The 16,890-nt window shown below is 36.4% G+C and overlaps 1 protein-coding gene across 11 annotated transcripts in view; it reads left to right on the top strand.

Annotated features, from left to right (window-relative positions):
* The window catches only part of aff4 (AF4/FMR2 family, member 4), a 35,750-nt gene that overhangs the window by 834 nt on the left and 18,026 nt on the right, over nucleotides 1-16,890 (top strand). For 2 of the 11 annotated variants that reach the window (XM_052536689.1, XM_052536693.1), the window contains exons 1-2: nucleotides 3,143-3,643; nucleotides 13,887-14,010. The exons of 1 other annotated variant lie outside the window; for it this stretch is intronic. In XM_052536689.1, the coding sequence (XP_052392649.1) occupies nucleotides 3,591-3,643; nucleotides 13,887-14,010 (177 nt within the window). In that variant the 5' untranslated portion in view covers nucleotides 3,143-3,590. Of the gene's footprint in view, nucleotides 1-3,124; nucleotides 3,644-9,125; nucleotides 9,731-13,886; nucleotides 14,011-16,890 lie in introns of those variants that run through there. 8 more of the 11 variants (XM_052536695.1, XM_052536694.1, XM_052536688.1 and 5 more) reach the window with 7 other exon arrangements.

The raw sequence follows: 16,890 nt of genomic DNA, 5'->3' as shown, positions 1-16,890 counted from the left end.
AGCGCTTCAACGACGTCACGGCGTTACAATGTTTCACCTTCCGCGGAAGTCGCTTGACGTCACTAACTTGACCGAATGTAAACACGGTCGAACGGCTTTAGCTTGACGATTTTAATTTTAACCTCAGTTCGGTTCAGACTAGGTGCTGGTGTGAATACACATTTTTTATGCGGGATCGACTGAGTTAAAGAGCAAAATGAAATAAGTTGTTTAGGCGTGGTATATTTGAGAGTAGTGTGTGTTGGCTTGATAGTTGTTAGTGTTATTTTCATTCTTTCCATATGATATAACGTAGGGGTGGGCGATATCTCGATATTTAAAATATATCGAGATATTTTTTAAACACGATATGGATTTTGACATATCGTATATATCGATATATTGTTTATATTCTGATTCCGCCACTTTGCTTGTTTGCCTTCCCTGTGCTGTGCTCGTCCCCCGCCTCCTTGCTTTTGTCCCCTCTCACCTCGCGTGTAGAGAACTAGTCAAAAAAAAAAAAAAAAAAAAGACAACTGGCTCCATTATATGGAGATACTTCAGTTTTAAGGCGTAGGGCGAAAAGCAGGCAGAAGTCTACTGTAGGGCCCAATGAAACGCGGACGGAATCGCGGAATCCAGTCATAAAAATGGAATCTACAGTTTAACGCGGAATGTCACGGAATTGGTCAAATTTTAAATGAATTAATCAAAAGTCGGTCATGCACTTACATCAAATCGCGAAATGGACTAATATCTGCAAATATTAACCCGGAAAAGTCTATTTAAATATGAATCCTGCATGTTCTGCGTGTCTGTGTCAACGAATGGAGCAGAAGCGCGTCTTCATTCATTAAACACGGAAGCTCGCATAACGCTCGCGCTGATTACATTGTCTTTCCTCTCTCTGAATAAAGACGTGAACACATGAGGAACATCTCCAGAACTGCACTGAGAGTCACTTCATGAGCATCTGACCGTTTGATTTGAGTAAGACTAGCTCATATCACATCATAGACTGTGGTATCACATACACAGAACTGTAAAGGTAAACCCGTCAAAATAAAAGTATTTGACAGAAATCTATTACTATTGTACAGCAGAATGTAGATAGCCCACTACTACTACTATTAAAATGAAACGAACATAATTTTATAAGTAATAATCACACAACATTTCTCCCATGTTTTATTTTTAATAGTAAATCCCCTTTAATTATTAAATAATTAAAAGATAAATTAAATGAATGTTTTATGCCTTCATTTGATAATCAGTAAAATGTAAATACACAGAATTTCTGAAGGGAAAAAAACATTTCACATAAGGCTATTTTAAGAATTTTTTTTAACTAATTAAGTTGTTTTTATGCATTTATGCACACAGAATTAGGTAACAATAAAACATATGGTGAAGAAAAAAATAAAATGTTTCATAGGCCCCTTAACATATAATATTTGCCATATTTGTTTTTGCAGTAGATTTTTGGGGGTTATTTTTCCTGTAAAGATATCGAGATATATATCGTATATCGAGATATAGCAAAATATATCGAGATATATTTTTTGCTCCATATCGCCCAGCCCTAATATAACGTACTTTTTTTTTTTTTTTTTTTAGGGCAAATCTGTTGCATTTTCCATGTTTGGGGGCCATTTTAAAGTCAGTAGCTAGAGCAGGAACAAGGCTGTGTTTGGAGTTCATATTTCTGTACAGTCATACTGTTACTCACTGTGGGTTAGAGTAAATGTGCTCTGTATGCAAATTGTCTTTATGCAACGAGTACTTGATTTCCTGCTATATTTGAGGTGTGTTCCAGTTTTCCCTGCTGCCCTGCTTCGTGTACCTCGTAGGGTGTTTGCTAAGTGATTAGGGAGTTTGTATTCTCAGTCTAAAGGGTAACGCAACAGTGCATCAAAAGTAAATGATCATGTTGATAGTGGCAACTAGGCAATGGTTTCCCACAATGCAATGTTTTAACCTCACCTTTAATACAGCCCAACAGTAGGGTTCTGGAAGTAGAAATCCTGTCTTTAATTTTTTCTATAATGGCACTGATTTTAAACGTTATCTTAGAAAGCTTTAAATACAGACCTATTGTGAGCTATGAAGTTGTTAATCAGTGGAATGCTGTTTGTCTGAATAATTTCAAATAAACATGTTTAATAGTAGAGGTCCTGGTGGAAAACTACCCATGATTCTGTTTCACTGTTGGAAACATTCATATTTTCATACTTTTTTTCAGGATTCTTTGATGAATAAAAAGTAAAAAAAATAATAGCAATTATTTAAAATAGAAATCTTTTGCAACAATACAAGTCTTAACTATCACTTTTGATCAATTTAACACATCCTTGCTGAATAAAAGTATGAATTTCAATAAAAAAAAAAAAAACATTTACTGACCCCAAACTTCTAAATGGCAATGTAGATTGTTACACAAGATAAAAAAAAAAAATTGTATGTATGTAAATATGTAAAATATTTTATTCATCAGATAATCCTGAAAAAAATATTAAAAGGTAAAAAAAATGTAGCAGGCTCTTTCCAGCTTTGATAACAAATCAGCATTTCTGACGATTGTGTGAGACTGAAAACTGAGAGTAATGATGCTGAAAATTCAATTTGACTCAAATAAATAAATAATAAAGTCTGTTAAAATAAAAACACATTTTAGAAGATATTTTTAATTAAAAATTAAACTCAGAAGATAGCTGTGTTGGAGACAGAGCAACTAGGTCAAAAACTAAAAAGCAACTATGCAAAAAATATCAAAATACTTATGATGTTTCGATCGCATGACCTTTATCAGGAAATGTATTTTAAATTGCAGTAATTTTACACAATGGTATTTTTGATCAAATAAATGCAGCTTTAATGAGCCAAAGAAACTTCTTTAAAAAAACATTAAAAAAATCTTTCAGATCCCGATCTTTTGAACTTCGCTGTGTGTGTTTTGCAATAAACTTGTTTCTATAATCAACATCCATAAAACAGGAGTTATACATCATCTTTTGTTCTTAATTTGATTGCCATTAGCAATGCTTCATGGGATTGTAGTTCTTTCCCTCACTAAAGCCATTAAGTCTTGAACCTTTTTGATTTTTCAAATACTATTTATTTATTATTTTATTTATTTTTAGTGGGTGCGATTCTCCTCTTTAATGGCTTTTAACTCTTTATTTTTTGAATCCATATGGGAAAAATAACACGAGGGAAAAAATAAATTTTTATATTTTTTACGATTCATTATTTTACCAGACTGTCAAATGTTAGCACATTTATACACAAACTTTGATTAAAAAAGAAAACCATTTGCTGGATTCTACTTTTAGCAATAATAGTTTCAAATGAACGTTTGGTTTAAAGTCTGTACCGCTGTATGCCATCCAAACATTAGCTGGTGTTCACATCTAACTCCTGCAGGCTCCTGACACAGATGTGAATCTGGATCTGGGACAGACCTTGTGCTGCTTATGTAACCAAATGAAACGCGCACACATTGACCCTGTGTCTGACTCCTGCCCGTACACGATCATCAGAAGACGTGCACCCAGAAGAGACCACGATGTTCATTGATAAGCCAGTGACAAGAGCTGTATTGTTGAGCGTGTATGAAAGCCGTTATGGGTCTTGACTCTCTGCAGGGCTTCCTGTTTCAGTTGTGGTACGTGGCCTGACCATTTCCTCTGTCTGTGTTTATGACTAGAAAGAATGTGGTCGACGCTTTGCAATGTTTTGTCATTGTCAGTTTGTTCGAGCTTCTGCAGCATGTAGGTCATGCTACAAGTTGTTCTTTTATTTTTGAGAAGACTTTAGTTGTTGTTGTTTGCAGCTTGAGCAGGGCTGGATGAGTTATTAACTGCAGTAACGTCCCGTCTGTAAGAGGAGTAAAAGCCTCTTTTCCAAGAGAGAACTGACCATTCTTTCTGCTGTGCCTGAGGCCTGTGTTTCTGGTGCATATAATATGGAAAGTTTTCCAGATGATTGCGTTACAGTGATAGGGGTCATGCATAACACAAGAGGTCATTCTACCTGAAAATATACTGTATAAACTCATAACAAATGTGTTTTTTCTGAGTAAAGAACAAAAGAATTATTGGTTCTGTAATCCTGTTATTGTGTGTATAGTCAATAAAGATGTTGATTAAAACGCGATTGAATGAACACTTTAACAGTGCACACTGGGAATTGTAGTGTCCCAAATAAAGGCCAGGTAATGCTAATTTCACGTACAGTACGCAGTTAATATTACATGAATATGACACAGTGGCAAACTGAATATATCGCACATGCATCGAACTAATGGATTGACAAAGTTTGCAACATGTGTGGCATTGAATGTTTATTAGATATTCAAATGCTATTTGCCAAAAAGTACTTGTCTTTAAATTATTTGACTGAACTGTTAAAAGAAGACTTTAAACTAACGCAGACTGCGCAAAGGAAACTCCTGTACGTCTTTGCCGAGACGTTAGTGTTCTCAACACTGTCAAAATAAAAGTCCTGTTTTCAAAACTTACCGGAATAACGATAATAATAATAAAAAAGAAGCCAAAAATGATCATGTACTAATTGTAGTTTGTAGGTGTTTAAACTCTTAATTTGCATTTTACTCACACGCATGCTTGACATAATTTTATTTAATTTGGCTTATGTTTATGATACAGACTACTGTGCAAAACGGTGTTTTTGAAGTTGACAAATTATGCAACTTTTGAAAGGTAATTTAAAAAAAAAAAAATTATTGTTTTTCTTTGCACCCTCAGATTTTCAAATTGTTGTATCTTGGCCAAATTTTCTCCATACAAACCATACATCAATGGAAAGATGATTTATTTACTCAGCGTGCACCTTTTTAATCCTGACATTACTCTGCGTTTCTTAATGTGTCTACCAGTGTTGAGTACTCGAGACTCGGACTCGGTCTCGAGACCGTATTTTAATGGTCTCGGTCTTGTCATGGACTCGTATGCATTTTGACTCGGTATTGACTCGGACTCGAACATATTAGGAATCGGACTTATGCCCGAGTCCACTCGAGTCCCAATCAAAATATTTCATGATTATTACTGTATGTTAATGTTTATTTAAATTGATGTATGATTGACACATCCAATGACTGGTGATTTTCTTTTGACGTGAGACGTTAGGCCAGCAACACACTGGATGCGTGGCGCAAGCGCCTCAGCTGCGTGGCGTGTCTGTTTTTAATTCGGCTCCCATGTTAACTGTTAACAGGTTAGATCTTGCAGACTGCCTGCGTGAGACGCGCGGAAAACCCGTGCATGCTAGAAATAGAACCGACGCATATTTTTCACGCGACACGCGTGCATGTTGGAAGTGTTTCCAGGCAAAATATACTAGGAAAATATGTTTATATGTCATTTTGTACACAAATACATATTAATTCATGACATTTTGATATTTGAAAGTCTATAGGTTGACATAAATTCAGAGATAAATGTAATTTTAAAAATAAATTAATAATGATCGATTTTCAAATATTGCACCTGTCAAACATAGGCCTACTGTATTTTGCCGTCAATACTGTTGATGGTGTCTTATCAGTAGGTGTGTAAAAAAAATAAAAAAAATACATTTGATATTGGTGTCATGAAGACAAGAGCCTGGTTTTTCGGCTGCCTCCCTCTATGTCACCTACAGCAGCAGCAGCGCGCCAAGCGCCGCGTGCAGGCACGCTTCTGGTGTGTAAAGACACAGAAAACGCGAAGCAGCCGCCACGTTTCTGGCACGCAGCAGAGACGCAACGCAGCCAGTGTGTCACCGGCCTAAGTTACCCTCCTGCCATCCGCCTGTAGTGATCCCGCTTTCCAGAAAGCCACATTGCTACATTATTTCTCTCAACTGTGTTATTTTTACAAAGTAGGACAAAATGGTCACAGAAAAAAAAAACAAATATTGTTTAGTTAAATTATATAATGAATACAGACACAGACTGACTGTCTCAACACTAAACATCTCCCCCTCAAAAACAATGTCTGACAGAAGGCATTGAACTTATATGGGATTTGATCCAGCTTTCTTCCCCTGGCACATACACACTTTTGGATGAAATTTTCCTGGACAGTCACTCGGCTCTTGTGTGTATGCCCTCCGTAACAAAAAAAAATAGTGTGTATTTTACCCTGCATTAAAACGCACCATCCAGGGAAATTAGCATTAGATTATCCGTTGCTGTTACAGAAAGTGATAAAATGGTAACTGTTGTCAGTCCCGGCTTCCTCTGTGTCAGTAGAGAGAGTTTTTAGTCGGGGTGGATTGATCATGAGACCACATCGTGCTTGGTTGGGTAGCTGGATGGTCTCCTCACTTATTTTTTTGAAAAGTAATTATGCCCATCTCTAATCTTCACAACATCTAAAGTGCACATAATCCAAGACATTGTAAGGATATTAGCAGTTATTAGCTAAGCTTCAAGGTTAAAAGTTATGTAAAAGCTGTTACAGTTGAACATTTACAAGTATAGTGGTACAGTAATGTTACTTGTACTAGAAGTGTTATGTAGAATTACAATATAGAGTCGTACAGTAATATTATGTGTACTAGAAAGGTTATATGGATGTGTATAGTGGTACAACGATGTTATGTGAAAATGAGCACTTAATATTGACAAGTAACACTTCATAATACTAATAAAATTACCTTTACACCACATACTATGTGGCCCTTTTAACATTTATTGTTTCCACCAAACATTTGACATACTTTTGAAGATTTCTTTAGGTCTTGTCTCAGACCCAATCTCTCTGGTCTTGGTCTTGACTCGGACTCGACCCTCTCTGGACTCGATCTGGACTCGGACTCGGACTCGAATGAGCTGGTCTCGACTACAACACTGGTGTCTACCTTAATTAACTCACTGTTGGACAGATGCAGTACACATGTTTGTAAACACGACAGCAGTTCAAGGTTACTGAAGGGTCAGTTCCACACCAGCAGTCAGAAATGACAAACGCTTCATTTGGAAAGGGTGTTGATTTCGTGACTGCTCGGGTAGATTCAGTAAATGTATTCTGTGAAGGATTTGTCAAGCTTTTTCAAACCATTAATGTAAATGAATCATCGTTCTTCAGTTCTACTAAATGGCGCAGTGTTGGTTTTTGCGAGTGGCACGTGAGGACAGAACAACACCACTGAAGGGTTGCACCGTTACTGTTTCCTGTCTCATCAAATTCATACTGGAAAATTGGATTTGTATGTATCATCATATAATTTCCCCATCTAAAACATCCTTCAGAAACACGGACTGTAAGACAATCAGCACGTGCACCTGGCTTTGGGTTGTAGCTTGTGTGCGTGACTCCTGCTCACACCCTGAGTACACAATCCTCAGAGATATCATCATCACACACAAAGTCAAGAGATCCCTGGCCACTGTTCAGTTTACACCAATTCACAAATACAGTGTAAAATGGAAGAGATATGGAAGGGACAGGAAAAACTGTGTACATTCTTTTACTGTAGAGTGCAAAGGGTTTTTTAAAAGAAGTTAATATTGCACAGGTGTGTGTGTGTGTGTGGTTTACTGTCAGGTTATTGCAGTTCATATCGCATTATCTTTAAAGTCAGCCTTAAAAAATTTATTATTATCTAGAGAAAGTACAATAATGTCCAATCTGGAATAAGAGCTATATTGTCTCTCTATACTTTATAAACTTTATAAATTAAGATAAGCGCAGACTTCTTTCAAACATGGTGATCATTTACATAAAATATGGTGCTATGGGGATATTGCTTTACAGCAACTAAAATGTTCTCTCTGCTTCTTGGATATATTTGCATTTTAACAAAGGAAACTTAAAAAAAAAAAAAAAAAAGCATGCACACTTTGGTTATTCCCTTAACTTTATTTGCACGTTACATAACCATGCATGTCCTCATTTAAAAGCTTAAGGATCTTGTTTACCTCACTGGGGAAGCCTGATTGGTCTTGATTTGCTTTATTAAAGTAATTAGGGATCTTGTGCGTCACTCAGATTGACAAGCAAAAATGGTCCATTTACCTCTTCCAATATTGTAGCAATATGTGATGTCTTTTTCCAACCCAGTAGCGTTCTGTTAATCAGCTTGGATTAGTAATGAGGAGTTCACCAGTTGTAGAGGAAAGTCTTTCACCTTCATGTTACGCTTATGGAAATGTACCGAACAGCCATAAATTTGCTCTTGAAGTTGTACAGTAATGAATAGGATATAAGAAATATTTCCACCTTATTCTTCAACATGAAAGTAAGCCTATGGGTGAGACGTCTGCTTCATAATGTTTTAATAAAATTCAATAAAAACGTATGTCTTGACACAGTGACAACAAATACAATCATACAGAACTGAGTAAATGGTCGAAAGACTTTATAAAAAAAAAAATAAGTTGTAAGGTTTCAACTAACTTGGTTTAGTAAAGTGTACCCCCCCCCTTCCCAAATATTATACCAAATCACTAAATGGTTTCAGATGAACTTATAAAAACCTATATACATATAGATATATTAGCTCTATTACTCCGCCCTCAATGTTGCGTGCTTTAGAGCTCTCTTGTTATAATGTCTTCAGTTCTCACTATTAACTGTTAACAATGCATTTTGCCTTAATACACTTCTAATTTTCTGCTTATTTATAGTTAAAGTTGTTGTTGTTAGATTAGGATTAAGGGATCTAAAATATGAGCATGCAGAATAAGACCTCAATATGTGCTTTAATATAACCAATAATTAACTATTTAATAGCAAGAATTTGTCCTTAAATGAAACTTTTATTGTGAAGATGTAGGATTTTGATGAGATGGGATGGATCAAAATGTAAGTTATTTTTATAACCCCTGTGGTCAGCTTCGACTAAAAAGGTAATCTGGTTAAGGCTGGTGTAATGCATAAAGTAAGACTGGGCTAGCTGCTAGTTGGTCAAACTTAGACAGTCTTAACATAGTGGCTATGTTTTTACAGCTGGTCTCAGAACGGTTAGACGTAATTGTTTTTGGTGATTCCCATATTGCATCTAATTGCCTCATCACCACCTGGGCTTACTAATGTTTTTGCAGTGCTTTCCCTCTGGACCTGAAGGAAAATCGCATCTGGCCCTTTAAGGAAACTGTGCTGATGATGTTGGCTCAGACCCAAGTGAGGAAGGGCATGTGTTTACTGAGAGACAGCAGCTGATTGGCTGCTGTGGCTTTTAATGTCACAGAGGGGAGTGGCTGAGTGGCATAAAATAACATGTCCTTATATGGGCGCTTGTGGACTGCACCATTCTCCACAGGACTCGAGGGGTGTTTGCTCTCAGCGAAAAGATTTATGTAGGCAGCTTACTACCTCATGTGGATGTAATGCTGATAAAATGTTGAAGGATGAGTTTGTTGTTAGTGTAAACTGTGAACCCAAGCTTTTTGAAGGGGTATGTTATCTGCTTGTTACATTGTGATGGTCTAGTGGTTTCTAAGATTTGGTATGGATCCTCCTGCTCTAGTGCTGAGCTGTATGTTGTAGCAGTGTCTCCTCTGGTCAGCAGTGGTTTGTTCCTCAGACAGACTGTATCCTCCCCTCTCTGAGTCAGGTTTATCTCAACTCCCAGGAAATACAGCAGCGACGACAGAAGTGTGAAAGCTGCCGATCAAGAAACTGTTGACGCTATTAAACGAGGGAGAAGAGAAGAGCTGAGAAGAACCATCAAGTTGTCTGGAATCTTCTCTTAAGTCCTCTTCCAATGGTTGATTGGTTGAGGCCATGGCCTCTCAGTCAGGGTAAGCAGCCATGTTTTCAGTGAGTAACTCCTCTTGTAGTCACAGCAAAGTTTTAGGCCTTCTCACAACAATTTGTATACCGTTTGTATCTATCACAAACTGAATCTTGACTGTTTTTGGTTTTGAAATGAGCAGTGCACTGTAGCAGCTTTGCCAAAGAATATTATATACAGACCGGACAGATCATAATCTGGATTATATCACTGTCTGAAGCACCTTTGAATATGTAGATACTTGGGTGAACATGAATAAAAAATGCTTTTCAGGATAGCGCATGTATAGAAATCGGTGAAAATGTAAGCTCCTATACCTACACAATCATTAATGATCTGAACAGAGCAAGACGTGAAAGTAATTCTTGCCAAATGAGAAACTTCCCAGTAATACGTAGTGGAATAAAAACCTGTTTTACATTTGCATCATAGGGTTTAAAGGAGAGCCTCCAGGTTCAGGATTTAACCAGGTTCTGACATTTCTTACAAGCTTAGCCCACCAAAAAATAATAAAATTGTTGCATTAACAATGTATTCAATATTCTATTTATAAAAGCCAGTAACAATTTCAACAATATATTTTATTTCTGGACTTATGTTCAGTTTTTCTTTTTAATAGCTTACTTTTGAATTTTCCGGATCATCAGTCATGGAAGCTCTGTAAATATTGGTCACAGACACAGATTTATCTTGTATTTCACCAAGCTGATTTCAAGTTTTATTTTGACGTTACAAAGTAATTAAGTGTGTGAGTTGTTTACTTGTTAATTAGTCTTCCCATGAACCCCGTTGTATTGTTCATTCAGACTGATTCCAGAACGCAGACCTCACTGGAACACGAAGGGGAATTATAGCATGAACTAACCATAGCGGATCATAATCAGTTAAATCCAATCATATCGTTGCCTCCTTTCACGTGACTTTCCCTCGTTCTTTCTCCATTAACCTCCACCAAACTCTCCGCACGCTTTAGTCGATCTGTTAAAACTCAATGGGCTCAGGGGAGACTCCTGATGTCACTTTACCTGCTGATGTCACAGTTGGACAGACTTCCTTTGAAAAATGAGTCATTTAGACACACTTTAATAATATATTTTGTAATATTTGTGTTTGTTCTCATCCATTTTGTTTTCAGGAGGCACAGAGGAAATGCCCCCCCCACAGACACACAAACACATACATATGTTATACACACACATACACACACACACACACACACACACACACACACAAACACATACATATATTATACACACACACACACACACACACACAAACACATACATATATTATACACACACATACATACACACACACACACACACACACACACAAACACATACATATGTTATACACACACATACATACATACACACACACATACATATATTATACACACACACACACAAATTGGCTTATCTTTGTAAAATGGCACAGCTTTTTACTAAGATGCATTCATATGTGATATGATCTGCAAGAACTACACTTAAGAAAAATCAAGCAAGCATTTTCTGATAGAACTTTAGTAATTAAAACTAAAACGTGTTAAATGTGAATTCTTTTTTTTTTTATTCGTCATACTAACTGAATTTAGCTTGAGACATTGTTGGTCAATTCTTCAGTAAAACAAAATAACAATAATTTGGTTAAGTTAATAGTGTTTCTACTAAAAACAACATAAAACATGGTAAGGTCTGGCTTTAGTCAAAGTGATTGGCATTTTGTGTATAAGCTCCGCCCACTACTGAACTCTAACGGAAACACTGACAAGTGAAATCCAGCAGTGTATTAGCCAGCAGCTAATGATAGACATTATGTAGTTGCATGTGAGTGATTCACTCGGATTGTAGAGGGTTGAGTTTAATGTCATGTGAATCTGTGATGATGCGTCCGGACAGATTTGGGGTGTTGCAGAACACCGTTTGATTCTTGCACGTCGTATGAGAGATCGTAATGAGGAAATTTCTTATTTGCAAAACTATGAACGTCAAGCCCAAAGTATACTTCTGTTGTGTGTGTGCTACGGTCTCGGAGACCACACGCACGACTGTTTTCATCATCAGCACAGTCCACTCACGTGAGCATACATATCCCGCTTATTGATTTATTATTTGTAATTCTCATTTTTCAACTGCATATATTCAGATGGCTTAACGGGGCCTTATGATTTCAAATCTCAGATTGAATTGTTGGATCCAGCCAAATTGCAGTTTACAGTATAACATCATCATCAAAATGCTATTTAAATTAATCAGGTCTGTGCATAGATGAGTTGCACTTAATTAATTAATTTTTTGTTACATGTACTCAAGCATTTGTAGTTAAAGGAATAGTTCCCTCATTCTGTCATCCTTTACTCCTCCCCCTGTCTTTCCAAACCTGTATGTCTACCTTTCTTCTGTGGAACAGAGTATTTTGAAGAATTTGGGTAACCAAACAAACAGTTGCTGGAAGCCATTGAATCCAGATCAATCGATACTGTGAGACTCAATGGCTGCCATTAACATCATTACCAACGCTCTTCGAAATATCCTCTGTGCTCAACAGGAGGAGGAAACTCATACAGGTTTGCGGGTGAGTAAAGGAGGACAGAATTGTGTCTCTATAAAATGTTCAAGGTCCATAATTTCAAATACTTTTTGTCTGGATTTAAGGTTAAAAAAAAATGCATGTCTGATTAATTGAAATCCTGAAACTTACACGGCAGAAGTAAAGCTGGCAGGCCGTACGGGTTGAAACGTGGAGGCGAGGACATTGACAGACTGGTGCTGTTTAGTTTGGACTGAGCTGTTGGTAGTTTTAATAAGCAGTGTGTACACACCGGCTCATCAACCGAGATCATGAATGCTTTGTCAGAGACGGTTTGATTAATCCAGTTTTGTTGCAGTGCAGTGTGTGTCATTGGTCATTTGAGTGGTTTGCTATTGAGCTTTCTCAACATGACTATCAGCTTCACAAAATAAACCAGGATCTAATACATCAATAGTGTCTTATCTAAAAACAGCCGAGAATCACCCCCTCCTCTCGACGTGACGCGGCGCAGTGCTGATCGTACCAGTCATGCTTTCCTTCTGAAAGGAAACCAGGAGGATTTAACGACCCAGTTTTTACTCTTACACAGTGTCCTTTAATTTACCAATTCTTTATTTCTTTCACCTTATTTTGTCCTCCTTTGGATTTTGTGGTGAAACCATAAGCAAAGTGAATCTGTAGTTCAGGTTTCATGGAAGTACAGTGAATGGAATGATTAATTCATTGTCAGTTTTCTATGCCTTTACTTAAGCATCTTTTCTATGTAGTCCTGAGCTAAAAAGTTCAGAAAAAACCTTTAAATCTGTGTGAGGCTTTTCTTGTAAATTAGCATTTCTGTCAGACTCCTGTGAAAATATCATTGGGTGTTTTTGAGAATTCAATAAATGACTCGTAACGGTTTCATTGGCATCAAAATGAAACGACTGAAGCCAACGCAGGAGCCGCATCGCTTTGCATCCGAAGTCTTCAACAAGAGTTGTTTTCAACCTGTTGTGCGTTTTTTTTTTTTTTTTTTTTTTTTTTTTTTTTGTCTTCAAGAAAAAATTGCCTTTCTGAATGACTTGTAGGCCAGATTTAGCTAATTACTGAACTACATGCCTCAAAGACTGACGTTTTTTAGGAAATTTCACATCGCACCATCGATTACTCAACACATATCTCACATAACGTAATGTTAGCAGTCTTTCATGTCTCAACTCTTGAAACAACCTCTTTCTTTTAAGGTTTCTGTGTGCTTTAGCATATTATTCCATCCACTGTGCTAAATATCGGCTGAATGTGTAACTACTTTGTACAGGGCAAATGACGACTATAATGTTTGGTCAGCTGAAGCACGCAGTGCAAGACACAGATAGACCGAATTAAAGTCAGTATTACCAATAAGCGTGTCTAATTGAATTGCAAAATTTGAGCTACATGACTGTTGTCTGTTATTCTGAGAAATGGCCCAGCTCTTGATTTCTGAAGGGAAAGCACATCAGCTTGTCTCAAGTAATCCTGTCCATTTGTTTCCATTTGTTGTTCAAATATGTAACTCTATCTTGGTAGATGAAGGTGTAGATGAAGGTGTCAGGAAGCTATTTTTCTCTAATCCTTCATTGCTTAGTGACTCTTAGTGTCTCTGTTGTTAGCAACATGAACCGTGAAGACCGGAATATGCTCCGTATGAAAGAAAGGGAAAGGAGAAATCAAGAAATCCAGCAGGGAGGAGAGGCCTTTCCAGCTAACTCTCCCCTCTTTCCTGAACCTTATAAAGTAAGTTCATTTTGTTTCTTCTTTTTTTCCCCATTTTATTATCTTTTCTTTATTTATTATACCATTATTTTGGCCTGAAGACCTCGTCTAATCTTGGATTGTTCCTTTTTGGCTTCTATGCACAATGAATCTAGCTCATTAGCAAAAAAAGCACTGTGGTGAGACGGCAACTTTGGTCATTATATAATTACTGGAAAAATGTATGCGTCATGAAAACTTGATTGATTTGGGTGTTTTAGTGGTTTAAAAAAAACTGTGAAATTTACAGTAAGAACTGCAGCTGTGCTAGCCAGAACTTTACTGTGAAAGTGCAGTGGAAAAATGAAGTATTACAGATTTAACTTAAAAAAAAAAAAAAAAAAAAAAGTTAATTTACCAAAAATACGAATACGTGTGTTTTTTTTTTTTTTTTTTTTTTTTTCAGCTTTTATATCATATTGGCAACCACCTGCAATGCAGTAAACATCAATGCATGTTCATGATGTGTAACAAAACCCTAACGTTCGTAACGGATAAATAAAAAAAAAAAGTTTCACACTTGACAATTCACTTGCCACAGATTGAATTCACAAAATGAATTGTTCTGTTTTAAATCCAATATTTAAACATTTACAGGAAGGCAAATGTAATGAAATCGCCATTAATTCATATAAAACCAAGATGCTCCAAAGTAATTGCTAAATGTGAGCATGCATCCAGATGTAAACATTATCCAGTCACAGACTAATACCATTAGAAACCCTTCCAATCAATGCTGGAAATCTCACATCTTGCTGTTTGAACTCTAACAGTTATTGCAGGGTGTTTTATGGGTAAGTACTTGCATTGTTGGATGCATCAGCTGGAGTTTTTGTTAACAGTATGGTTCCTTATTATACAAATAAGAGTTAGTGGCGTGTTCTCTTGTTATCAGAAAATCTCCTGTTGCCCACTGTGTAGTTATTCAGAGATAATCCATGTGTGGATGAGTTTGCAGGTGTGAGGAAGGAAAAAACATTCCCAATAAGAACTGGTCATTGTTTTTCTCTCTTTGATTACATGAGATCATCTGATGTACAGTGTTCCATGAAATAATGTCAAGAGAATACCTTTTTTAATGTTGTTGTCCTGTCCATAGCTTTGAAAAGCTTTGTTAATGGAATAGTTTTTTAATTTAATGTTTGAATCGTTACATTTTATTACAATGTCCACCTCTTCTTTTTTTTTTTTTTTTTTTTGTCACGGACATTTTGCTATTTTTGTTTTGTATATTTTTTTATATTTTAAAAACCTCACGAAAGCACCCGACAAGCACAGTGTTGACCCGTCTGCTTTTTAAACAGAAAGTCTGGCGGGACATACAGAAGGACTTTTATCCGGTTTTTTTTTTTAACCATTTTCTGCTACTCTTTCTGTAAAGTATATTAGAATAAAGTTTGGAGTTGGAAATGTGTCATTTTAATAATTTGAGTCTATTTTTAGTATTGAGGTGATCCGACATCAGTTGCTGCAAAAACCAATTTAATGTCATCGCATTCGTCCTGACCTATTTGATTTAGTTTTTTAATTCAAACCTCTACATTCATGGGGTTTTTAATTGGAATTGGACTGATATAAAGCAGCAGTGGGTCACATGTGAAAGGAGATTACGGTCTCTCTCAGGCTAATCTTTGCTGCTAACCAGCTTTGCTCAGCGGTAAGTGCTTCACTTTGCTGATGAACCTGTCATAGGATGCAAGAAATGTGCCCTGACAGGTAGAGAATCCAGACAGACTACAGTCCCGTTATTACCTTCATGTTCCCTCTGGGATAAGATGACGTGGTGTGTACTAACACCCCTGCTTGGATGCGATGTGCTACTTGTTTATTCTGGATGAACTCCAGAATACTTGGGGCAGTAATGCAAAAACTACTTCACATAACAGTCTGCTCCTGTACAGATCAAGAACTAAAACAGGACATGGAAGAGTGAATCCTTGTGTATTATTTGTCATGTGATTCAGTATTATCTCTAAATCATGTTTAATTGTTGCAAGGATCAGACAACAAATGGGGAATGTCTACAGTGGCCATGTTCCTATCTCTGACGTTTCAAGACTTATGCAAACACTGTGTAACAAGCAGATAAAAATAATCATTTTGGATTGTTTACGGATATCTTTTTGACTCCAGTTTCAAATCATATACATTTTAGTGGATATTCAAGCTAATATCCACTAGGAAAAGCTAGATACCGACTGTAGTTTAATAATGTTTAGTGATGCACCAAAATTTTGGAGGGCAAAAGAGCTATTTTTGGTTGTCTCAGAGATCCGTAGGTGATTATGTAATGTTACCTCGGGACAGGCATTCAATATCCATACACTAAATAGCTAGCTAGAAAAAAATAGCTCTATGAAGCAGCATTTTGCTAAATGTGTTCTATTGCATACTCATTATAGATTTAACTAAACTGTTACCTTCATTATTTAATGAATATTTGAGTAAATCTGTAAATATTTTAAGTTTTTAGAAATATTATTAAATACTGCCTTATGGGCAATTTAAATGTTTGACAACTTGGCCTTTATTTGAGTGTTAATGATTAAATAATGATGATGAATGAATTGATGAGTAAATAACATTTATTTTAGTTTTTAGCCAAGTGCATCCAGAATTTCCAGTTTCAGCCCAGAATTTTTATTTGCATTGCATCACTAAAATAACTATATAATGATATATGATAATGCAATGTTTCTGCCAAAATATCAAGGATAATAGAGTTAGTATTACTACAGTAAATTTAATGAGGGCTTGCGAACTTTGTAGTGGCACCAGTTTGACTTTAAGCTGCAAAAAAATAAATAAAGTGTAAAATGTGACTATTTAGGCTCCGATGAGACTGAACATGTTTTTTTCAGT

The sequence above is a fragment of the Carassius gibelio genome, chromosome A21 (genome assembly GCF_023724105.1).
Source record: "Carassius gibelio isolate Cgi1373 ecotype wild population from Czech Republic chromosome A21, carGib1.2-hapl.c, whole genome shotgun sequence".
NCBI classification, from domain to species: Eukaryota; Metazoa; Chordata; class Actinopteri; order Cypriniformes; family Cyprinidae; genus Carassius; species Carassius gibelio.
This window is presented reverse-complemented; position numbering and strand designations above follow the sequence as displayed.